This window comes from Anas platyrhynchos, chromosome 21 (assembly GCF_047663525.1).
Source record: "Anas platyrhynchos isolate ZD024472 breed Pekin duck chromosome 21, IASCAAS_PekinDuck_T2T, whole genome shotgun sequence".
In the NCBI taxonomy this organism is placed as follows: domain Eukaryota; kingdom Metazoa; phylum Chordata; class Aves; order Anseriformes; family Anatidae; genus Anas; species Anas platyrhynchos.
In genome coordinates, this window is record NC_092607.1 from 15,740,999 (window position 1) to 15,767,423 (window position 26,425).

General features: G+C 38.9%; 1 protein-coding gene and 1 long non-coding RNA gene across 4 annotated transcripts in view; one reads left to right on the forward strand and one right to left on the reverse strand.

Annotated features, from left to right (window-relative positions):
* The first annotated feature begins 222 nt into the window (after window positions 1-222).
* Window positions 223-1,660, forward strand: LOC139999200 (uncharacterized). Its single transcript, XR_011804424.1, has 2 exons — window positions 223-1,193; window positions 1,548-1,660. It is a non-coding gene; the product is annotated as an uncharacterized lncRNA (long non-coding RNA).
* Window positions 798-26,425, reverse strand: part of LOC101792730 (death-inducer obliterator 1) — a 57,259-nt gene continuing 31,631 nt past the window's right edge. For all 3 annotated transcript variants that reach the window (XM_072026384.1, XM_072026383.1, XM_072026385.1), the window contains 10 exons: window positions 18,850-19,306; window positions 17,770-17,929; window positions 16,993-17,109; window positions 16,675-16,782; window positions 15,948-16,083; window positions 15,276-15,819; window positions 14,612-14,765; window positions 13,490-13,579; window positions 12,744-12,939; window positions 798-5,959 (listed from right to left, as the gene is read on the reverse strand). In XM_072026384.1, the coding sequence (XP_071882485.1) occupies window positions 2,604-5,959; window positions 12,744-12,939; window positions 13,490-13,579; window positions 14,612-14,765; window positions 15,276-15,819; window positions 15,948-16,083; window positions 16,675-16,782; window positions 16,993-17,109; window positions 17,770-17,929; window positions 18,850-19,306 (5,318 nt within the window). In that variant the 3' untranslated portion in view covers window positions 798-2,603. The remainder of the gene's footprint in view (window positions 5,960-12,743; window positions 12,940-13,489; window positions 13,580-14,611; window positions 14,766-15,275; window positions 15,820-15,947; window positions 16,084-16,674; window positions 16,783-16,992; window positions 17,110-17,769; window positions 17,930-18,849; window positions 19,307-26,425) is intronic.

Here is a 26,425-nt window from a genome sequence, read left to right on the forward strand (position 1 = left end):
GCTACGCACACGGTCCCGGGGCTGCCTCAGCTGCCCACCCGCGCACCAGCCATCAGGAGGGGAAATCGTGGGAGAAAAAAGCCACGATGTTTGGAAATTAACACGTGTGTTGTTTCTTTGTCGCAGGGTGCTCTCTCCTCCCTTTCTGCCTTTCCCCCCCCCCGAGGAGCACGTCTCCGCAAGCACTGGAGGCAGGAGCCTGCTACACGCAGGTACGGTGGAGGTAAACGCCTTGGGAATGCACCTGTGTGTAAAAACTTTTCTGACATAAACCGACTCAAAAGAAGCCCCTTTCCAGTCTTCTGGAGTTGTCAAGTGGTATTACCGCATCATGCCATGAAAATGAGCGAGGTGCATTTACGGTTCCTTAATGGTGAACAGATTCTCCAAACTAATCTGTGATAAAAGAGTGTTTCCTCTAAGGAAAAAGAAAACTTTCACCCATCTATTTCACAGCAATGAAAGGTCTGGGAATCTAGTATTTCCACAGCTCAAAGCCAAAATAGATTACTTAGTTATTCATTTCTCCAGATCTTTTTGGTGTAAAATCTGAAAGTAACTCAAACAACAAAATCTTCAGATAAATTAGGGCATGTGTTAGAACTGAGAGAAAAAATCACAAGAACAGACTTTCACATGTTTTTCAGAACACCTACAAGTAAGTATCAGTTGGGCGTGGTGGCATCCTGTAAAATATCTTTTGTTAAACAGATGGAAATGAAACCTGTGTGCCATCAGCCTCTTGTGGTGGCATGTTAAGTAGCAAAGCTAGTTAGAAAATAATACACATGGACAGATTTAAGAAATGGACAACGTTTCACTGTAGATGTTTATTCTACTTATAGTAACAAAAACCTGTGAAGTCCCATATTTGAATGTACAGTGATATATTTTGTCATATAAAATACAATTTACAGAAATTTCTATCAAGTAAACCTAAACAAACACACTTGCTTTTTGCATACTTTTATGTATGTCTTTAAATTAGAAACATCTCATTAAGAAAAATCTTACACCATAGTAGATGTTTGCATTTAATACCGCCTCTTTGCATTTTAACATTTTGTCTACAGGTTCAGAATACAGACGATCATTTCAACCAGCAAATCCTCGATGTATAAGGACTTGTAAGACGCACCAATGTGAACTGTAAAATCTGTAGTGAGATACATGACATACTTGCTACTTGAAAGGTAGACTTCAAGATGCAAATGTTTATAGGAATCTAATTTTACACTTGCAAAACTATTTTATAAAAATATCAAAATACTTCTGCAGCTGTAATTTACATGGTCAAAATGTAAACCAGCAGGGTTTTCTTTATTTCATTCTTTAGAGTTACATACTTGAAGAATACATGAAAAGTAGCAGTATAATGTATTTCACAGTGAAAAATTTCCCTCTTGAATCTCATTAAGTATTACCAATCTTCTTTTCAAACTTAATGCAGTTTTATACCTTTTTCAGTGGACAGTCTTATATACACTACCAGCATAAGCAGGGTCTGACAACAGTGACACTTTTTTCTTTTTTTTTTTTTTTTCCAGGAGCAAAACACTTTTAGAGTGGAAAGTACAGGAAAATGGAGACATTTCTTAAATTTCCAGCAAAGTTCTGCCAAAAGAAAACCCAAGAAATGTCCCACATAATTAATTTCAATCGAAGAAATAAATTCCATGGCCCATTTAATAAACTTATTTAATAAACTTCTTTTTCTTTCCTTTGGTATACCAATTCATTTGTAGTCTTAGCTCTTTGCCAATAGATGTCTGATTTTTTTAATTTTTTTGCTGGTTATAAAGGTGCTACTTTTATATACTCTTTAATTGCAGGTTTGTAAAAATGTGAAATTAAAAACCCCTCATCCACATGAAAAACTAGGTGTGGTTTGTTTCTTTGTTGTACACTTAACAGATGGATTTCAAAACACAAAATACCTGTATATAAAAAGGAAGATAGTGCACTTTAAGCTTATAACATTCCATTTTCAAATCCTCCGTCCAATAATCAGTAACACTGTTCTTCTGCAGCCTTCTCCTAAATACGCATGACCCTTCCATTGTAAAATAAACAAGACAGCAATATTTGACTCCTTTTTTAAAGCGTGTGCTGTAGGAACAACTTTGACACCAAAATATCACATACATGAGATGTAAAGGTATGGCTCCTAAGGTCTTGATTAAATTCTTTTATAAAATTACAATTCAAGTTACTGGAAAACATAACTTTATAATTTTTAAAAGCAATATGCTCTTCTTAGACTTTTTCCATTTCTGTACTGTAAATGGAAATTTTAAGATAAAGATGCAAGTAGAAAAAACAAAATCTCAGAACAGGTAACGCTAACGCTGTGAATTTTTATAAGAAAAACATTATGCACAAAATGCAGCAAGTGAAAGTCCAGTACGTTCTTGCCTTTTACCTATTTGAATATTGTCATTCACAGTTGTTCAAAAATTGCTAATTTGTCAGTACATTTTGTAAGGCTAGATTTACAACAGCATTTTTGTAAAGGTGAGAATATACAGTATATACAGAAGACATTGACTCAGTCCTTGCAGTGGTGTATATTATCTATGGGAAATATAACAGCAGTTATAGTTCTATGACTGATTAGTGGAAGATGAAGCTTCTGCTTCTGTTGGTTTCTGACCTTCCTTAGGTGTTTCTGGCTTCATCTCTTTACCGATCTCCCTACTTTTACTGCGATCTTTCCGATCTTTTCCTCTTTCACGATCTCGATCTCTGTCTCGATCTCGCTCTTTTTCCCTGCTTCGATCCCGGTCTCGGTCTCTGTCACGATCTCTGTCTCTGCTTCTTGATCGTTCTCTGTCACGTCTCCTGTAGGATTCTCTCTCTCTGGTTCTTGCTCTCTCTCGGTCTCTGTTTCTTTCCCAGTCTTTACCTCGCTCTAAGTCTTTCTCTCTGTCTTTGTTTTGGTTTCTGTCTCTGTTTTTATCCCATTCTTTGTCTCTGTGTCTCTCCCAGTCCCTGTCTCTGTTCCAGTTTCTGCCACGGTCTCTTTCCCAAGGTCTGCCATGTTCTCGATCCCTTCGTCTTTCCTCAAAGGGTCTGCTTTGTCGATTATCTGCTTGCTGAGGCTCTGGCTGATCTAAAACCTTGTCTTTATTTCCTCCTTCGTATCTCTCTCTCTGCCTCCCTTCAAATGTCTGGCCTCTAAATTCAAGATTTTTGCCTTCTCGGAAGTCAGATCCTGACCACTGTCCTTCTGACTCGGGCCCTTGCCCAGGAATACCAGAAAGAGGTGCAGACGGCCCAGCTTCCTCCCACATCTCCTTTCTGTGGCCTGGTGGATGACTGGGAAGGTCCAGGAGTGGTCTTGGGGTTGGCTTCATATTTTGTGGCGACTGACCTTGGAAATGAAATCTGGAAGGGGGAGGTTCGTTTTGTTCTGGAAACATTGGAGGTGTTGCTCCTCTTGGTCCTCCAAACTGAAGCGGTGCTGGACCTCTCTGGTTGGCAAACCTGGGTGGTGGACTCCCTCCTCTCCGTTCTTCAAATGGCTGTGGCAAAAGTCCTCGTGGGCCGGGTATGTGGTTTGGAGCCGGACCTCTTTGCCCTTCAAATTGATTTGGGTGAGGCCCTCTTGGTCCCCCAAAATGACTAGGGGCTGGACCTCTAGGCCCTCCGAACTGCGGACCTCCTCTCTGTCCTTTAAACTGAGCTGGTGCGGGTCGCCTTTGACCTCCAAAAGGAAAAGGCGAAGGTCCTCTGTTTCCCATGAACTGAGGTTGATCAGGTCCTTCAAACTGTCCTGGAGGCCTGATCATCTCGTTATATTGGGAATCTGAGAATTCCCTTTGTTCCATGTGAGGCTCCCTATGATCTTCAAACTGAGATGGTGACATTCCTCTTGGAACACCGTGATAAGACGGAGCAGGGCCCCTGTTATCACCAAACAGAGATGGTGGTCCATGCTGTGTAGAAAACAAGGAAGGAATGGGACCCTTTTGACTTCCAAATCTTCCAGGGGCAGATCCTCTTTGTCCATCGTTATTTGGAGAACCATGCTCTTCTGAGAACTGTGGCGCTGGGCCTCTAAAATTAGGTCCATGAGGTCCTCCGGGTGCATTGAGCATCAGTGGTGCTGGAGGTCCTCCTTTCTGCCCAGACAAAGAAAACGGACCTCCAGCTCGGTTCTCCTCAAAGTGCTGTGGGAGAGGTCCACCCTCACCCTGAACTGGTGGAGATTCAGTTTGTTCTACAAATTGATGAGGCTGAGGGTTTCTTTGTTCTTCGTATTGCACCGCAGAAAGACCCCTGTCTGGTTCAAAGTGACCAGGTCCCTTTTCCTGAGAAGTAAACATTGGATTTGCCTCATTTGACCAGGATACTTTGTGCATATCTTGCAAAGACTGACTGTCATTAGATGTGGAGAAATGAGGCTGAAAAGACGTACTTGGAGGTGTCGGAAGCAGCACTTTACGTAAAGGCTTGGATGTAGAAGGTTCTGCAGAAACTGCTTGACTCACATTTTCCAAAGTAACCTGAACAGTATTTTCAAATTTGCTATTAGGTGCCTCTTTCTGCAGCACTGCAAGAGGCTTTTCACTGGAAACCCAGTTATCACCACCGTAACTAAGATGAGTAGCAGGAATTAAAGTTTTATCTTCCTTACCAAGTGAAGTCTGCAAAGCGTTTGGAAAACTCGCTTGAGGAATTTCTCTTGTGGATATCTCATTCTGTGCTGCCTGTGGCTTTATTTGAGACTCGGTGCTGTCATTAGTTTCTGTTGCCATTCTTCTAGCTTGTCGAGGGTCTCTATTCTGCCGTGGGTCACAGCTCTGGTTTAAAAGTTGTGCTTGCTGATTGGAAGATGAAGGTAAATCTACTTTTTGTGCAGCCTGTTGGTCCTGATGGAACAATTCAGTCTTCATTAGGGAAGATTTTGGTGGAGGTGACATTAAAGCATCAGACACCGAGAAGTGAGCCATTGAAACACCAACAGCTGCTCGTTGTTGTCTGAGGGCTTCTTCTTGCTCCTCTAGTTGTCGTTTCTGCTCTTCTATTTGTTTGTTTAATTCTTCTAACATTTTTTGCTGTTCCACCAAGGATGAAGACGCAGATAAATCTGGCACATACGAGGCAGGTGTTTCCACGGAAGTGTTTTTAGTGTCTGTATACATTTTGTTAGGTAAATCATCAACAGTAACTTTTGCTTCCTCCAAGATAGTTTCGTCTTCCGGATCATAGGCCTCATCCTCTAGTTCTGCTGTGTTACTGGGCTTCTCCACACTATACAGTTTTTCGCTTTCACCGGTCTGCATTTCAAAAGCTTTCTCTGGATCATATTCTTCTTCGGGATCGTATGGCCTGTCATCCTCCTCATCTTCTATAGCTTTGTCTTTTGACATCTGTCCAAACTGTTGTACAATGGGATCTAGCAAAGGAACAGCTGACACACCTCCATCCACAGCTGCTTTAGCTTCCTGATTTGAAGACTGGACAGTTTCAGTCTCCTTAACAAGAGGTTCAAAAGTCTTCTTTTTACCAAAAAGTGTCTGGAGGATGTGCTCAAGAGGTGTGGCAGTTTTTGAGGATGAAGAATGCGTAGCAGTAGCACTTGTAGAAGCGGTAGCTGAAACTGGTGGCGGTACAGTACTTGTGGTTCCACTCTTAATCGAGGACAGTATTTTTAATACTGAAGGTGTAACTGAAGAGGTTTCTGGAACGGGAAGTGGGGGTGGAGGTGGAGGAGATCCAGGTGGTGTTGTACTTACAGCTGAGTCTCCCGAATACAGTGTGTATTTCGGAGTTTTCTTTTCTTGTGAAGAAGCTACTGGCCCCTTAGAGTACAGCGATGTTTCTGTTTCCTCTTGCACCTGAATTCGGCTGCGCTTTTCCTCTATTTTGTCTGTATCCGTGCTAGTAGCAAGACGCTTCCCTTTCTGACAGATAACCAATCCAAGAATTAAATTTGGACGTGAAGACTCGAGACCTGAAAGGAAACACAAAGATTGCATATGTAAAAAAACTACTATTTTTTATCTGTGTTTTCAATAGAAACTTATCATTTTATATAATGGCAGCTATGAGTCATAACAGTAACAGTTCTTCTAAATTTCATGCAGTGACATTATCCCATAAGCCTATGTGTCTATATTTAATTACTATTTATATAAATTTGTATACAGTAACTAAAAATGTTTTAATTCTTTCCCTGATATTTTGTAAGATTGCAGTAACAGGTATGATTACTGAAAGATGTCCTTGTAAATGTTTCTAATGTTCAAAAATTAAAGTTCTCCTATTTTTGTATTATTACTTTCTTCTTATTATTGTCCACTTCCCCCCCAAATCAAATATTTCCTTTCTAAATACTTTGCAAATACATTATATGCACAGAGATACTGATAAGTGAGAAAACCTGGACAAGCAATCTGACTTTCTGTAGGGCTACATTGGAATTGAAGAACCAGAAATAAAGAGAAAAAAACTAATGCTATTAAAACAAACAAACAAACAAACAACAACAACAAAATACAAACACTTCACTTTCTGTTACAAAGAAAGCACGAGGCATTGTTAAACTTCATAACTACATTTCTGTTCTAATCTGTGCTAAAATACCGGACTGACATTTACACCATTCCATCAAGGTGACTTTTAACACTGTTGTAGAATTGAGTTTGATGCCACAGACCCTTCCCTAAGTAAGAAATGTGAGCAGAATTACTCCATTGTGAAAGCTTCAGGCTTGAATCCCTGGAGAAGCATTTCCAGAAATGACCAGAAAGTTTCCCATAAAGAGGAAAAATGCAAACAGCTGAAGGTCCGTTTCACATTATTGTATTCCTTCCTTGTACATTCACATTTCCCACAGGCACTCGTGGAAGACAAATACAACCAGAATAAAGAGCAGGGAATAAATCCTTTAACATACAGTCAGTGGCAAATGTAGAAAAAACATATAAAGAGAGGGTTTTAACTTCTGGATTTAGTGACTTGAGATCCTCATTTGGGAGCCATACTAATATTTGCATCCAGCAAGGAACCAGGAATATAGAAACGAAACTAACAGCAAAGAGATTTACTGTGGTTATATGATGAGGACTCTAAAACCTACACTGTCCCTTATATTCATGACCCTTAAGTAAGAGTTTAAAAGAAGTGTAATATATGAATTTATGTATATCTTTAGTCTCTTACTAAACAAAACCAACTGCTCACTAAGGAACAACTTATAAATAACTAATTATTGCCACTGAAAACTTCTTGATACCAGCAAAAACCCAAACTTCCCATAGTTGCAGATAAATTCTATTTGCCATTACCAGTCATAAGTATGAACCTTTGCTGAAACAACTGAATTCAAAGTTTTAAGGGGGCTCCTAAATTTACTATCTTATGAGAAAATTACATCAGCTGTTTTTATTTGTATAGCTGGAATTATATTCACGTACGCCAAGAAAGAATTAAATGAGGTAAGCCTATTTCTTAAGTTCAATGTGAGGTTTCCTCAGCAAGAGGATTATAACCAGGTAAGTCAAGACGATGACTTCTTCAACACAGCTTCATTAAGCATAAATATTTCGTTAAGCAGTAACCTGCCTAAATTCTGAAATTCTGTGTTCTTCTGACTGTGACTGGTAATAGTACAGCACGCCTGTTTTAGCCACATAATGGAGAGACCAGCAAAATCTGGTTACTCACTAGAAGGTCTTTGCAAAAAGACAGAAAAAATTGAGGCCAATGCAAAATCTACTTGAGGTTTCCTATCAGAAGCAGCTCTCATATTAAGTATTTTGAAAAAAAAAATAACACTGAAATTTGATTGAATGCATTCTAGTTCCACAGCTGATTTCAGATTACTTCAAAGTTCAGCGTTTGAGTTTTACATAGTTCTGTGGTTGAGAGGATGTTGGCCATGCTGGTTTAAATAAACTTCTATATTATTTCCTACGTGTACATTTAAAACTCAGTGCCAAGTTTTTTCCTCCAGATATAGTCTTTCAGTATTTTGTGTTGCCAATTTTCACTTTCTTCCATGGTTAGAAATATATATATATATACACACGAATTATAAATGCATCAAGAAAATGACCTAGCTATAGTAACCAAAACTAAGACTTGCTTATAATTTAGTTTGCTTATAATTCTATACAGATTGCCCTTGTGAGAGGGCAGGGACGGCAAGATGTACAACGAAAGGAGGCAGGACAGGAACTAAACAAGTAATTATCTTTGGTGAATCTAAGATTATTTGGAAAGGATCACAAATCCTTGATTCACCCAGTTAAAAACTCCTTTCACCCCACTGCCTAAAAGCAATCCTAGCAATTCTGATCACTATAGTTTACTACCCCAGATGAAGTTACATTAATGCATAACATCGGGGCATAGCTCAAAAGACAGCTTACTTGGGAAGACTGTGTACACTCTGAAGAGACTCAATAGTTAGGTATGATTCACTCTGAGTGACTGCTTTACATTTTTTCTTTATCAGCATGTGAATAATGACTCCACATTTGGTCAGCATCGACCCGTGCAGAGTATCTCTCAAATCTGTGTTCACCCTAAAACTCCTCGTAAGCATTCACTGTTCTTCTGTCATTAACGTATTGGTTATCTGCTCTTCTGCAGAGACCTGTGATTTATCCAACTAGTCACAACATGCATCTCAAACACTGAACAATTGAAACGAGCAGGTTTCAAAAATCTATTGGACTGTGTATCTAAAATTAACAGCAAAAGGATAAAAAATCAGTTCTGAATCCCTGTAAGAGACAGAGATCATCGCTAATAAAAACAGAGTAAAACTTAAACACACGTTCAGGATAAATTCCAAAGCTAAATTAACAACGGCTATAACTGAATCTGTTTAGTTTGGTCAGAGAAGAAATCCATTAAAATTTTACATTTTGATACTGTAATTTTCAACAGATGCCTAACCCAGTTTCTAAATTCATTCAATCCAAAGCGATCACGCAGTAAGTGCTTCTTTTGGATGGAAATATACAGCCAGACCAGCACTTCAAAGCTCAGTCCCATTCCATTTCCATATCCGTAAATAGGTTTCAATATCCATAAATAGGTTAAGTGCCTAATTTTAGGTAATAACTAAATGAAAATGTTGGCTGCAGTCTCCAACTATTGCTCAATAACTATCTTTCACAAGCAAGCATTTTAAGTGCTGCAAGCTATGTTAGTAGGTTTTGATGCTAAATTATTTATAAAATATTGTTAAATGCATTCTGCATTTGAAGACCACGATGGTGTTATCAAGTTACATCCTGTAATTAAATCTATTTAAACAAGATATATTAAATATTACTATGGGATTAGTACATTTTTTTCGTTAAATACGTTTTTTATTTTCATGAAATCAGTTTTGCAGTATTTATCTACGTAATGGCCACATATTGTCCCTACCATCCGCAGCTGCTAGGAAGTTAACTGTACCACTAAGGATACATCCCTAATTTCTGTACACTGACGGCAAAACTTAGGGAACAGACCTATGCCACACTTTTAACTGCAGAGACCAATACAAGCAAAGCTGCAATCATTATCAACACGCCGTTTAAATACTTGTCCCAGTTAATTGTGAAAGCATGATTGAAAACTATCAAGTTGGTGTATCTCGATTCGGTGATAGAGATCACTCCCACCACTGTAACACTGCTGCACATTACGGTACTTTTGCTGAAAGGGAGTGGCTGACATCAAAAATATGTTGTTCTACTACTGCTGCTTTCCATACTGCTATGAGTACTCTAAATAGCTTGAAGAGATTTCATGCCTTCATACTTAAAAACACTTCCAAGCTTAAACTAACGGAAGAGATACTGCGGCATGCCCTCTGCTGATACACTTTTTAAATTAAAATTCTTCTATTTTAAATACGTATGGTACCCGATACATTTCCAACATTGCCAATAAATCCCTCCATAAGTGCGTCTTCCTAGTGCTAATAATGACTGATTATACCTTTTAATTTTTTTTCAAAGTGTTTTCAGATCTACAGATGAAAGTGCTAAATAGTGTTGTGTGTGAAACGAGACAAACAAATTCACATACAGTAAACTACCAGAAAAAAAAAAAAAAAAAAAAAAAAACAATGCTGAACATCCCACCAACAGAAAATATCTGGTAATAAATATCTGAGGTGGTTGAAGTGAATAAATGTGAATATCCTTCCATGTTCCTCTATATTTGTATCACCCATGACAAAGTTTTGTAGATCTTCTAGGCACTACAGCAGGTCAGAGGTCCTCAGTTGTGTTCCAAATCCAGTCCATCAGAAAACAGGATTCATAACAGATTCATAATTCGTATGCACCTGATGGAGCTGGTTGATACAGCTGGAATATCTTCCAACTAGGATTTCTGGAGTGATGGGATTATTGTCCTCTCCCTCCTCCCGCCCCCAGTCATATTTATCAAAGTATCTTACACTGTCATGTTTTTTGAGTACTTGCTAAACTCTATTTGAAGGTACACAAATTTAAGGAGACAATGACCACTTTCCAAAAAATATTTTTATTGGGTATAAAAAACAGTAAATTCCATCAGATGTCAGTAACAAGTATGTATTACAAGTCTTTTACGCTGCGGTAGTAATAAATTCAAACACACACACGCACATAAGAAAACCAGCTTACCTGATTTTTTCCCCATATTCTGGACTTGGTTTTCAGAATATGAACACAACTTAGCACAACCGTGAGGTAAAGACTTTCACAGAGGTTTCCAAGAAGAGTGTAGTGTAAGTGGGTCTTCCATTAATGTATCAGATCGTACGGCCTCCCTACCTTTGGAATTTTGCATCTATTCCTTTAATTCACTTTACATTTCAATTTGAAAATCTGACTCATAAAATTTCCCTCCACAGACAATGCCTGCAAGTGTTTATACCTATGTTTCTTCTGGGCAATTACCTCCAGTTTTGAAAGAACTTTTCCTATTTACATTTTGTAAAAACCAGCCTGACATGCCTCATTTCTATGCTAACAAGTCTGTCTACTTTTGCCAGGCCTCCACTTTAAAAGCTTCGTTTGAAATGAAATCTACAACAGAAATATAAAAGATAATGTACAAGGACAGCCTATGCTTGCTCAAGAATGCAAGGAGGGGAAGATCATTTAAATGCTTCCCTAGAGCAGCTTAAAAGCACAGCGGAAGACTGCAGACATAGCCAAGTCAATGGCAAACTCATTCTTATATGTTACTGTCCAGAAAGGAATGTATTTCAGTTATTCGGGCTGGAAAATCTAGCCCACAGTTTAGGACTCTGTCTGCCTCCCTGTGCCAAGTGTTAACACTTACATGTTCTTGTTTTTTGGTTATGAAACAGGAATAATAGTTTTTGCCTACTTTTCAAGAACTGGGTAAATTAAAGACTACCAGGTGCTTACATTCAGCTTATAGAGACTACATGATGACTTAAGGTAGCAACAAGCCTGCCTTTTTAGCTGTAGCCTGAAAACAATGACGTAGACTGTGCACTGTTCAGGGATGGATAAGACAGGCTCAGAGTGTATGAGAAAAATCTTGTCCAAGAACACAAAGCAAGCGCCCTTTGCAATTTCATGCAGGAAAGAAGACTATTTTCCTAGCATTACATTACTTGTTGGTGGTGGTTTTTTGTTATTGTTTTTTAAGTCGTATGCCATTAACATGTGAAAACCTGGCCAGGCAGAACACACCTCTGTTTATGAATATAAGCCCTGAGAATGCTTTATTGAGTTTAGTCCTAAACTTGTATTTGGGTAGCAGAGGACAGTCAGCTTGTCAGAAAGGTCAGCTCCTTACATGTTTTAATGTGTAATTATTTTGCGCTGTTTAGTATTTTACAAACCATCCTTACAACAATGAAGTATTGCCTTCATTGTAACCTGTAGCTCTTAAGCTCCTCAACCTGTTACTCTATATGAAAAAAGGTACTTATTTGGAAACTAAGCATATGCACCGCCTCTATCCTCAGATGAAGATGACTTCAAATTTTGTAATATAAAGGTGTTTCACATCTGAATTCCTTCTCATTTCTTCTGTTTCCATGTTCAATGCACAAAGATGGAGCAAATTCAAGCCATACATTACTGCTGATAACTCTAACTAAAAATAGAAGAGCGTAATATATACCAACCTATACCACCTACTGTCTGCCACCTACGCAAAAGGAATTTGCCTGCTCCCAGGCAAACCAATGTTCTGAAGTCAGTGATTTGTCTGGAACTTGATCCAGGTAGCACAGAATATTTCAGACCCCGTGTACATGCATATTGCATGCACAGCGTAATACATACCATGAGATAACAATGTAGTGAAACCATAAACGTTACCTTTGTCTTCAGAGATTTCTTGACTGCTCCGTGGGATAAGAGTCTCCTACGTGATTTAGGGGACAGCACATGGCTTGTAGGGACCTAAAACTTGGTGGATTTATGGGTTGTTGAAAGTAGGGTCGGCTGAATGTTCTGATAATGTTTGCTTGTTTGTCTCAATATAGTGGCTGTTCTATGTACTCCATTTTATGGGTAAACAAATCCTCCTAACAGCAGAGATTTATCTTGTTGGAAAGGCTATGTGAGTTTCAGACCATGTCACCTTGAGATGATTGACTTTGCAATTTTTTCCTATATGCATACTTTTTAAATGTTTTTATAAAATTATATATTTTTTAATTATGCTTACATTAAACATTCAAAACCAATTGGTCTCTGATTTACTCGTTTTGTAATTTTACCTAGCAGTTAACCTCCCCTAAATTTTGTGCTTACCTGGTCCCTCAAAGGGCAAGAGTTTGGAAGGAATTGGGTCCTTAGAACTCAGTGGGATCAGGTAGAGATCCTTGACATGTCTGTTGTTATTAGCTACAACACCAAAACGACCACGACTGCTAAAATAGGAGTAGAGAGAGATATAGGCAACTTCTTCTTCTTCTGTGGCAGGATGGAAACGAATCAAACACAATTCCTGAAATGCAAAATCAAAGTGGAAAAATTCAACCTGTAATATATCAGCAAATAAAATCGTAAAAGTACTCAACTATTTTTTTCCAACACAATACTCAAGATTTAAGAAAATACTGTCATTCAATTGGTTCAGAATATTCAAATAATTACGAAAGAAACGGAAAATTCTTAGATTATATTTGCATACTGTGCTTCATTTTTACTAAATCCACAGTTTTTAGTAGTAAAGCTTATTACATACACTTACTAATAAATTCCTAGTCTTTTAAAATTGAATTTCTATCTTCAGTAACTGAATAAATAGATTGTTTATATTCAATCATTAAAAAACAATAGGTTGTGTGAATGTTTAACTACTACACAGAGGAAAGACGATTGGCAGCTCAACAGGCAAACCTGTTTCTTCAATAAATCAAAAATTTCAATGGAATAAAGTGGTAGCAGTAGTTTTCTAGGTATGATCGACATCAATATAAATTAGTAAAAAGGAAATTCTATCAAAAGCTGCTGTATATTTCTTCCTGGTTTTCCAAAGGATTTTAAATAAATACCTTAGAAAGTGAAGATTTGAGTTTGCCAACATAATCCCAGACTGTCTTCGGTGAGATCCTCCCACCAATATGAATCGTGTCTGGTAAATCCTAAACAAGAAGCATTACATGGTCGTATAAGAAAAGGAAAGAGAGGATACAGTTTTGAACCAGCACAGATTGCCCCGTCCCAGTAGCTTAGGCGATAATACAGTACTATATTTTACTAAACTTGCACATATACATTCCTAATTTCAGACGGGCTATTTCCAAAATGCAAGGAGTTCATTATGGCATATTACTGGAAGGCTGGCAGTACACACAAAACAGAAAAAGCACTGCCTGACGAAGATAGCAGTGGAAGGTCAAATACTTTTGTATGCCTATCAGCCGATTCTATTTGTTAGCTTTGCTTTTACAGGGAACCTGTTATATGTAGTATAGCTTTTATCTACGCTTTCGATTTATCTGAAATTTTTGCACCCATATGAATTCTAGTTAGCTTCCTGTCATGATGACAGTGAAACCTGTTTTAGCAAAAACAACAAGAGAGCCACCAACCCTCCTAAGAAAAGACCTAAACTACACGCCTGAAACCCTCAATCACAACAAATACACTTCTTCAGAGAAGTTAAATAACGGCTCAGTTGTTTCATCACAAGCTGTCATACTACCTCATTAGTTGAATGTACACCCTCCCAAAATATAAAAGCAGTTGCATCAAAGTTAATCAAAGGATGATATTTTTAATAAATGGCCAAACTTTTCTAATAGATCACATCAGTGATCCATCCATCTGTTTGTGAGCAGAACAAGGCATCTCTTTCAAAACACATGCTGATGATGCTTCTCGTCAAAAACTGATCTTGAAATCAAGCTATTATTCTACGTTAGATACTAACATATATATAAACATATTAACAGACATGAGAATTCTTCACAAATACGCGAGGATTTTTTTTTAAAAGGCTTTCTCTCCTCCCCCCTGCCTCAGGCTACTGTTCCTATTACTAAAGGAGATTAATAAAGGGATGCAATTTTTTTTTGTTACACTTCCAATATAACAACATACACAGTGACCCCAGCCTTTCTAACAACAGGAACTGCAATACATTCTAAACGCATAAACATGTCAGTGCTAACCTCACTAAGATAATCAAAGCACCCGGAGACAGGATATGCTTTAGTGACAAATTTGGCCACACTCTGCATATTAATAAATCCTTTCCAAATGGTGTTGAGGCGAGAGAGGAAGAGAGAAGTATCGCTGTCTTGAGGTGAGCGTGGCTCAGCAACACTGCAAAACAAATCCAAAAGAGAAACGTTATAGAGCACAGTAAGAATGCTTCCTTCTTCTTCTTTTCTTCCCTCCTCTTATTGATCAATTACTTTATTTTAAAAAAGCAAGTAACACAAGCCTTAGTAAATGCTTTGTTAATGTTTTCCACTTTCATCCAATACAGGATGAAAGTCTGGAGCAGCTTTAAACCAACCCTCACAAACACTTAATATATTTGAATGCACATGCAGATTTAAAGTCAAATATCTTATAAGTTTTATTTATCTGTTAAAACACATTGAAGAATTTTTACTGTCAATATATAACGATGCTCAGAAAATTTTACCAACTAGAGAAGTTAAACAAGGAGATGACGAATTAAAAATTTAAAGTTCAGGGAATCGGATTTAAAGTTGAACATGCCTTTTGATTATTGGCAGGGGAGGGTAAGAAGCAAAGGGGGACAAACAAACTGAACATAGAGAGACCAGAGATTCAGTGGCTTAGCTTACTATTAAATATACACACCTGATATTGGGTGACTGATGAACAGCTAAGTATCTTGGATCTGGTGAGGACGATGGCTTTGTTAATATTGATTTGGGGACAGTCATAACTGTTTTTGACATTTCCTGCTTTGTCTCCCCTGTTGAAACTTTATCAGATGCAGTACCAGAACGCAGGGCTGTCGTTGTAGTACCAGAGGAGCCGCTCATTGCTGTTCTAGGGTCTCGGCCAGAAACTGTTACAGTTGTGACAACTGCACCAGTGCAAGAGGCAGGAAAAGTCGAAGGTTCTTCAGATGAAGAATCTGTGCTGTTATGGCCTTGGGTTGTAGGAATGTAAGTTCTTTCTAAGCTTGACTGGGAAACTGCTTCTGCTGCAGGTGCAACTTCGGTTTCCTCTGTGTTTTCAGAGGATGCCTCTTTAGCAGGCTCCGCTGCTGCTGATGTTGCAGAACTTTCATATTTTGGCTGAACTTCTGGTTTAGATTTTGACTCTGCTTTTTTAGCAGAAGCCATTGATTTTATCTTCTTCGGTGGTAGTTCATCTTCAGATGCTGAAATCTGACCTACAAAATTAATTTTAAAGTGTTTTTGATTACTGTTTAACAATGAAAAGGTCTGAAGAGAAAAACAAGTAAGCAAGCAATGCTCTTAATAATTCTTTTACTTCACACAAAGTCAACACTGTACATACCTGTACAGATTTTGCAGTTCAGGTCAAAAAGATGGGCTCGATGTTGATTTGTTGTATCCTTCAACATACTGCTAAAAACGTCTAGAGAAGGAGCACTATTTACATTTTGTACAGTTCGGGTTGACTCCTGCTGCTCCTGGAAATGAACAAACACAGAAAACATTCTGGTTGATTGCTAAATTCAATCATAAAAAAATACTTTTGAAACCGTTAATTCCAGTTCTTTAAAAAGATATTAAAGGCTGTGCAGAACTACTGCTCTGAGCAGCACTTACAAAAAGATGGAATTTTGAAATATTCTTCCCCTTTTATCATTTGTTTAAGAATATCATGTCAAACAGAGTTCTCAAATAGTATTTGTCCTCATTTCATTTCATGTAATTCTGAAGTAGATACTATCACATTAACTGCTTCCTGAGAATACAGAATTGTAATACTGATTACATTTTTTGGGGGGGGGAAAACAATTGGCTAAGATTTTGCTGTAAACTGAGGCAAGGGTCTGAAAAACACGCATCATCTGATATTTTAGAAGCACATGCAATATATGCCCGATATTAGGTTGTTGCATTCCTTCAAACCAAAAGGAAAATGCTCATAGCACACCTACTAGGTGATATTCTTACAGTTCATTGAAACAACCTGCATTTCTGATACAAAATTTGAGGCCCTAGTTAGCATTTATCTCCCTTGGCACCTCCATGCTAAACCAATAGCTAATACTTACATCAGAATCAGACACCGGGGGAGAATCTTCCATATTTACATCTGGCACTTGTTCCCGTTTTACAGCTGCTTTCTTGATCTCGTGTGATTTGTTTCTTGACTCTAACATCTGAGAGAAACAAAAACACTTTAGTAACAAGTCTGCATACTGATTTTATAATTTTATTTTGTATTTTCTTATCGGTTGGCTAGTGGAAGAGAAAAAGCTTACGTTATTCATATTTCATTAGGAAGAAAACAATAAATTATGGGTGGTAAGGGCTGGTGAAGTTACTGTTAGTTCGTATCTAAGGACACACTGGAGAATTGCATTGCTTACCGCTTTGGCTGGTTTCTCCTTCCATACAGACAGTTCTTTAGATAAAAGTTCTTCGGGTTTCATTCTCACTAGTTTTGACAGTGAGATTTCTTCACGAAGAACACGATGAAAAAGTCCCTAAAAAAAAACAAAAAAAAAAACACTTTGTTGCCATGCTGAATAACTTAAGCAACTAACATGATTTGCAGTGCTGGACTGTCAAAACCCTTTCAGGTTTCTTAATTCCCTATTAAAAATGCCAGTTAATCTTAAGAAAACTTAGCACGGTGCAGCAACCAGAAACTAATGATGAAATCATCATGAAGTATGAATTTTCCACATTACCATAAAATATACTATCAATTCTACTGAACAGGAATTTCGAGAGATGAACTGCCACTCCTGTTTCATATATATAGTAGAATTTTTTTTTTTTAAAATTACGTTGTCTAGTCACTATTCCCATCTGCACCAGCTTCTTTTTCCTTTAAAAGATAAATTATCATGTACGCAAGTGGTCTCCCATACAAACCACAGAACGTCACAGAAGAAAAACATTTATTTTTTTTCTAAGAATGCCATTCAATAAACAAATATTTCACTACAAAGGCCAATCTTAATAAATACATGCGATCCAACTGGACTTCCATTCCAACTGGATTTTTTAATATTTGAATGGCTTTAAAACAATTTTTTAGAGCATAATTCATAAGTCTCTCTCTTGAAACTACATATTGATGTATTATTTAAAAAACAGAATATATTTCAGTACGTTTACTGTTTAAGTAAATTCCAAACCTGATTTTTTGGGTCCTTGAGATTGAACATGATGCTACGGTATTTACTCTTGTATCGGTTGTCCGTAACTTGAAACAAATTAAACATCTCCTTTTCAATATTGAGTGCTACTTTCCCTACTTCACTCTCTGTCATGACCAGATCATCACTATCATTGACTCTGTTAAAAACAAGAAAGGGTATGCGCATTTATGTTAGGCACGAACTCTTCAGGCAGCATTCATAAAAAATACATTTTCAGAGGAAGGAGTTAACCACGCTTTTATTCACTCAGTGAGGACTTCCTTAAAACACATTTCAAAGCCAAAGTCCATCTCAGGACCTCAAAATGTCAACTATGGCAACCTTTTGCTACTGTCTACAGAAGACCACGGAAGACAGCCTTAACGAACTGAAGCCAGGTCAGTCCTTACAAATACTCCTACTCATGACACTGCAATTAGTTTGTTGTTGTTGGTTTTTGTCATGAGCTACTGAGGGAGCTAAAACACTTCAGTTTTAATCTTAGACCCTCCACTGTGAACAGCATTTCTATTTCAGAGACACTACCAGAGCACAGTGGCCTAAGTCTTGACAGCTGACAAGAGCTTTAATATTTGTGGGACAATGTTTCAGCTTTTTTTTTTTTTTTTTTAAAAAAAAAGTAGTACAGTTGCTAACTTTGGGAGAAGAAGGAACCTCTGCCTCAGCAAGCCCTTCCAACCTTTCACTGTGATATTCCCTACACTATGCTTCGTACAACCCCTACATCTCCAAACACCACCATTGCCAGATATCAGCTTCAGGTCACCTGCATTAGAAACATCTCTATGCTGTCATTTAATTCTTCAACTGTAATTGTCTCTCACTACAAATGGGATAGTGACTTTTTTTTAAAGGCTTTTTCACATGCCCAATTATTTGGCATCAGATTTTTTATTTTTAATAAAGCTCTAATACTAAAAATACTTGTAGTAATTTCTAGCACAAATTAAATCCCTTAGTATCACTTAGCAAGAAAGAAACAAAACTCTGCAGGCTAACCCTTTACTTCTAGTTGTAGCTTCCTATATAAAATAAGTGCTTTGAATTCCCACCCACCTCTTCCATAAAATTTCTTTTAGGGACCGACGAATATTTTGTCGAATCTGCGAGTTGGGCTGCGACTGGATAGGGCTAGCTTGTGTTTTTGCTTGACTACTTCCAGATGCAGTAGAAACGGAAGACGGCGAAGGCCTTTTGAGTCCTCCAGCCAAACTGGATGCAGCTAGCTTTTTGGAAACTGGCGAGTCATGAGAAGAAGCTGGTTGTTTGGAAGGAACGCCGCCTGTTGAAGGCCATGGTTTCTTGGGAATTACACCTTTGAAACTCCCAACAGGTTTAAGCGTCTGCTTCATTAGTGATGATGTGCTAGACACGGAAGGGGACTTCTTTGGAGGAAAATTTTTAGTGAGGGAAGATGCATGTTTCTCCGCCATAGATGCTGAAGCAATAGCTTTCTTTGATGCCCCTATAAACTCTGTCGCTTTATCTTCGTTTCTCTTTTCTTCCTTTTGAGCTGTTAAAACAAAGAAGAAAATGCAGTATTAAATGCTTAACATTATAACTTCCTGTTTCTGAAGACCGGCTGTCAACCTATAAGGAAGTCTGTGAAATACCTCTGGAGAACTACCAAGTATATAATTTAAGCCATTCAGTTTTAAAGCCTTTTTAAAAGCCTTTTTAAAAAATGTGTAAAAGTTGACTTTTTTAAGAAGAAGTTTGCCTTGGATCCTGCAGAGAGCACTTCTCAGAGACTGTCTGAAGAGTTTAAAAGAGTTGCATTTTGGTTGTAAAGGTTGAAAATCTCAGTCACAAGCTATGCAAGAAAATTAAAAAAAAAAAAAAAGACACAACCTTCAAAGATTCCTGAGTTGGACTTCATGATTAAGCTTCAAAACAAACAAACAAACAAACATTTTCACAAAGTCTTTAAAAAAAAAAAAAAAAGCAACACAACCCATATCTCACATTTAAGCAGAAATCCTCGCTCCAAACTTTCTACTTTAAGGAGCAAGCAAAGAGAGTCAAGTTAAACAACAAATCAATTGCTTAAAATTTTAAATATACATTCAAGCCATTTGGTTGCTAGTATGAGTATCACACTGTCGCTATAAACTATCAGATCTTCTCATTTACTTTCTAGTTAAACTCTAGATTTGATACTATAATATTTAATAATTAAATATTAAAACCATTGCTCAAACTGCGGCTAATTAATTTAAAGGTTCCGAGGGAAACCAAGAAACAACTCCTGAGATGAAGTTGTTCTGATTAGAAAAGCTAAAGTTACTTCCCCAAAAGTCTTTTTTCTCCTCATAAATCTGCATTTGACTACTGATCAGTTTGTGATTTCTTTATTTTTTAATTATTATCTGATGTTTTTAATCAGAATTAGTCCCACAGCCCCATCTGCAGAGAGCTATGTGCTTCCCGGGAAGGATGCAGAAATTTAACTTTGGTTAATTTCACCACGAACCAAATGGACCCTTTTGGTCTTCCATACCTGCTACAGTGAGAGCAGACATTATCAGGAAGGGTCTAACAACCGATTCTTCTCAGACTTGAGGGGGACAAAGGTAGGGAGCACCCTTCTGAAGCCCAGTTCAAGAAATCCTATAACAGCATACTGTTTGAACAGAAATACACCTCAGAAAGGGGAAGATTTGGATTACCTAAGAAACAATGTCACTACTCATTTCTGAGTGAAACAGCCTTCCCACCTTTGCCGGTCGTTAAATTCTGTTAGACGCTGAGCATTTGTAGTAGGCACCTCCAGCAGAACGCAAGCTTGTAACGAGCTGCACTACACTGCCTCTTACTGCCAGCATGTTTCACCACCAATACACAAGCTGGTGGTTAAGATGCACCATAAAACCGATGCTGTACCTGCATTTTCATAAGGCCAGGCAGACAAGCAGGTGCTAAACGTTGCCTGGAATACAAAGTGAAGAGGAGGATGCAGAAGCACTAGCTATGTGGATCCACTGTGAGTGGATGCCTTGCTAAAGGTTTCTGAGTGAAAATTATCTGAAGCGTAAGATGAAACACACTACATTAAATCATTCCAAAGAGCGTGAAGATCTTACTAGAGATTAAACTTCTTGTTCACCCACTGTTCCCGTACTTTTCCCTAGGGACTGGTCTCAAGTACTGACAAATTGAACACAAACCCAGGGGGATGTTGAGCTGGACTCATACGGACTTCTCTTCGCTTTCTATTATCTCCCAAAGCCTACCCCACTAACCTTACACTATCCGTCAGGAGGCATTGAGCTATCCCAGGAAGGAGAACAGGGATCAGAAACTATCAGTGACATTTTCAGTTTGGTCTAATGAGGCACCTGGAACTTCATACACTGAGGTAAAAAGCTGAACTACTTTGAATGAACAGTCTTGAAAAGCTAGGAGATGAATATCCAAAATATGTGTACAATAAGGTTGCGAGAATTTCTCTACTTCTGGTTCCTGGTTTATCTTCTGCCCAGACTTGTCTCTTCAGGCCGGTGGGACAGCGCACCTCTGTCTCACTACGGAGCGGCAGGACAGCACAGCTCAGGGTTCAAAATGACCACAGTACAATTCGGTCCTCGGTGCTATGAGTTTAGTTCTTTTGGGTTGCAGCAGAAGTACAAAACATGAAATACTAAGCTTACATTCCATACTTACAGTTTTATCATCTGTTCAAATTCGTTAACAAGCACGCTGATGGAACTAAGAACAGCAGTTAAGATATTGTGTATATAAAAAATATATCCGTGCCCCAAACCTTCCTGTGTTCCAACGGCTATATCATGGTAAAACTATATACATGTAAAATAAATAAATAAATGGCACTAGCACAAAGGTAGATTGAAGTTCCCAGGGTTGATAGGCAGCAGCATCAGTATGGGTTCAAGAAGAAAGATGCACAAGCATCCTTTATTCTGCCAGTTCACATCATGGCTATTTTGAAATGTTTCTACAGTAGAGCACATAACTCAATGCTTCTTTAGCCAACAGAAAATGAGCAGATATTTCAGCCTCATGGAAGTCTAACAGTCTCACAAACTGAAATACTACTTTATAATTACAACTGTCTACCTAACTACTTGCTGGCAGGGATTCTGCATGGAGTAAAAGATACCTACACTACATAGGCTATTCGGTGTTTCAGAACACCTGTGAAGTACTTTCTCAAATCTGCAGGACACCTCACTACATTTGAAGGATAGTGAAGTGGTGTGTGTGTTTTGACAAAGTATCGAAGGTACTTACATCCTACGTATGTTAACAACCTCATCTTAAAAAAAAAAAAAAAACACCCTCATATCCCATTTTGACTATGACAAAATGGATCGGCCCTGACAGATATTTTTGGTTTACTGACAGGATTAGTGTTCTGCCAGACAATCCAGCTGCACCAACTCACGCTGTCCTTGCACAGCTCTTGTATCCAATGCACAGGAGGGCAGGAGCACACAGCCGAGCGCGGGGAAGGAGCAGGACTGCCTCTTCTGGCAGCAGCTCACCAGTCCATTGCCTCAGCTGCAAGGCGAGCATGCCCCCCAGCTAGCACCATCTTCTGATGGGCGCTGTGGCTGGTGCGTGTTTGGAAAAGTTACCAGAAGTGAGTACTCTTTTCAGAGAGCAGTATACCAACATACGTGGAATTTAGTTTCTGCACAGATGTCACTGTCGCTCAGCAAACAGATGGGACATGCAACGAACGGGTATTCTCTACAATCTTTGCCTTGCAGTTCACGAACAGCTTGAAGACGCAGTCAATGCCTACTACATACAGTGGCCGCTGTATTTCGTACTGTGATGTTTCCATTTTTTTTTTTTTTTTTAATCAGTAGCTCCAGCGTACCTATATTAAATGCTGTTAAGCTGGTATTTTACCATAAAAGGATAAAGACGACTCCAGAACATCAGCCTAACAGGAGTTTCACCACAGACAGATCAGCGCCAGAAGGAAGAATCCGGTGACTTTTCTACCCAGCACTTCCAAATCCCTGGGCTTGATTTTAGCAACAGTACTAAAACAAAACCAAACCCCCAGTGGATTCCAATTTTCCCCATTTTGTCTTGTGGCCTGCTCACAAGGACAGCAACAGGATTCTTACTGACTGAAGGGAGCTTGGGCTAAAAGACCATGAGGTACAGATGGAACTCGTTGAGAAACTCAATTCCAGAGTGAGACCCAGTGAATACTCAGGCAGGAAATAAAAGTGCATTCTTTGTAGGGCTTAAGGAATAGCATTGCTACAGTATGCTCACTAGATACAACTATAATCTCTCCCACTAGATGTCATCAGATACAGAAGCCCTCCCCTAAGGGAATTCCTGTTAAAGTTCAGCCAAATATGACAACACGTAGCTAAGAATGAAACTTCTCTAAGTGGTACAGAACTGCCACATTATCTGCTGCGTTACAGATGAACCAGCTGAAAGCCTGATGGTTAAGTATCACCTTCCTAAACCTCAGCATCGATGCTGTAACACTGTATATTGGTTGCTGAGATAGAACTCAAGAATGATTTCCACAGTGTAGCGCTGTTCAATTGTGTGTGAAGGACTTGCAGGAAACACTTGCATGGTAATCCCTCACCTACACTGAGGGATTGCCTTTTGCACCACGCCACCAGAGCTTAAATTACCCAAAGGCAACTTTGTTCTTCCTTCTGATCTCTTCAGAATATTTCTACATAACATTTCCTTTCCACCTCAATCTCCAGAAAAGTAGCTTTGGAAAGTCACTTCAAAATACCTGCCACCCTATCCAAGGCTTCTATTTACTTCTATTTAAGTTCTCATTTCTGATGGGTTATTTTGCTGGAGACACTAATTACTCCAGTTTTTAGACACTGGAAGTGTTCTATTCAGTTTTGCTTAAATTTACAATTATCTAGATTACAGTTCTTTAAAGAAATTCAATTTCTTGCTCAAGCTGTAAACTGTGCTTTAGATAAACCACAGGTAACTGTACTTGAAGAGCGTCTTGCTATGAGTCTGTAAGACTCAGATTTAAAAAACAACTTTGCAACGAAGAAGTGTCACAAATAGTAGTTCAGAACACCATTAAGGAATTTTGTGAAACGTATCTTGCAGTCATGCAAGCTGATTGCTTGTTACAGAGTACTTATGAGAAGTTTCCTACAGAATTAAAAAAAAAAAACATGGCATAATGCCGTTCGTACACTGAAACTATTGACGCTAGTATCTAATATTGTCGTAACATTTCACTGTTTCCTCTCCTCCCCTGCCCACACTGATCTGGTTTTTCTTTCCATGATAAAATTCCCCTCAAGGAAGCGTAGGGAGGACGGGATGATGGGTGCATCTCGTTCAGCTCGCACAGAACTTTCCGGTTTCACAAAGCGGTGACGCAGGGGAGGACTTCACCAAGCCAGCACTTCAGAAGAGTCTTGCGGATCTGTGAGCCTTTACAGCCCCACAGCACAGAGGCTGCTGAAGCAGGCGTGGGTTCTACAGATAAATTTTCATTCTCCCCCCTTCCTCACCAAAATAAAAGAATTTTAGAAAAAGATTTAGGAAGCAGATGTATGCACTACATGCAAGTTCTTGGGGGCAGCAACAGTAAGAGAGCAGCTGGAGTTAACATTAAGCAAATTGGAGAATTTTTGTAAAATTCCACAATAATAAAACCTAAAAAGCAGCACACAGCTGTTTGTGATTCACGCTTTGAAGTGGATCACTTACTACATCTAAAAGGATTTGATGTCCTTTTGAAAAAAAGTCAAATTACTGGGACCAAAATTCACAATACTAGTGTAGCCTTGTAGGTGTTCAAATAGCAAAAATACCTATTAAAAGGTATTCTCGGAAAGCCTGTGTAAAAGCCAGCCAGAGCTGAGCAATTATGTATTTTGAGACAAGCTCATCTCTAAAGATATGAAACAGCACTGGCCTTAACAATGCTTAAACACCTGATTGGGATACAGGTGTGAGCAGTGCACCAGAAGCAATAAACTGCTTAGGAATACACACACAAAAACAGTACAGTACTTTGAGCATCACTCGGAAATTGGCCTGTGACTTGGTGCTGTGAAGTTTCGTATGGTCCTGCTGCTCCTTCTCACTCACAGGAGGCAGGCAGTAGCTGCACCAGCCGTTTTTCTGTAGAGTCCTTCCAGCGTGCTGCAGCTGTCCCGTCTGATCGCTACAGAAGGGCAGCTCCTTTTGACATGTATCCCAGAAGGGATGATCTCTTGGCTCAGAGATTAAAACACACTGCCCCAATTAATCAGTATCTGATTTTAGGAACAGCAAGTTTACCTTTGTAAAACTGCTGAAACGGGGTGGGCAGGACTCCTCAGCCAAATTTAGAACTGTTTTCCCAACAGCTTCTCTTTGCCACTTAGCCCAAGTCTTATAGGAACTTCTCTCACAATCCCTTTCTGCATGATTAGTGACAGAAATGATCTTTGCGGAGCAGAATTTAATCTCTCCACCCCAATGAAGTGGCAGTTACAGAACTTTAACCCCCCCCCCGTGTTTTTTTTTTTGTTTTGTTTTTTAAGTGAAACTTTTGATGCATCAGCTAAGTTGAAGAAAATACAAGGGTGAGCTGGTGCTGTAGGTGTCAGTTACAAAGTACTCTTACAATGGAAGTTACTTACCAGTTCAGTGACGTTCCTCAAGAGCAGCCTTTGCAAAGCCACACTGCTGGGATGCATGCCTGCTATCTCAGAGCCTCAGAAACTTGTCGAAGAGTCAATCCTGTTAAGTGCCACTGAAGCACCCTCTTGTGGCACTGAGCATTCAATGCCCAAGGCCGTGAAGGTGAGCTGTAGTTCGTAACTGCTTCTACTCCAGTTGTGCAGTTGCTGCTCTCCTGAAGCCTATTTTTGCCAGGCTTGTAATTCTCTCAGAGATAGCTTAGCGTTAGTTCTAAGTCACTGAAAAGCGTTGAACTACTCTTAAACACGTTTTGGTGTTAGTTCTCACTGTTAAGTGCCTCTGAAACGGTGTGGAGAAGTCTGTTTCCACTTTCAGTACCAGATCAAACTTTATTATCCAACACTAATGTTTAAGAGGTGTGCCTCCTGCCCTGCTGTTTTTTTTTTCCAAAAGCCTCTATGAGTTCTAATCTCCACAATGCACAGTTCATAATTAAACCGATTCTGTATGCCAAGCCTCTATAAGCAGGCATACAAAGAAAGCAAGTCTGCCTTAAAAATTAATCAATTTGGGAAACTTTCAAGACAAGGGTCTCTTCTGTAGTGGTGATTTGTTGGCATTTGAGCCAACACTGTAGCTGTGCTCATGCAAATCTGTAGTTTAGCCATGCAAAGCTTTGTTTTAATCTATATGAAATGACATTGATTCATCTTATCCACATTAGATGACTACAACTTCAACTATGCCACTCCTCAGGGAAAGAGAGGCACCGTCCACTGTAAAGAAGAGGGCTCCGTATTTTCAAGAACCATTTACAGATTGGTAACATCACTCCTTGCAGGGATAGGCCATCTTCAGGTTCCACGTTCGGTACAGATCAAACACAATGAACCACCAGCACCAAGATCAGCAGCAAAACTTGACTCCAAAGTGCAAGAGATCGCCTCAAAAAAAGCCTTTTATTTGGGGACTACCATGGGAAGACCTTTTTCACTGGCTATGCCGTCAATTA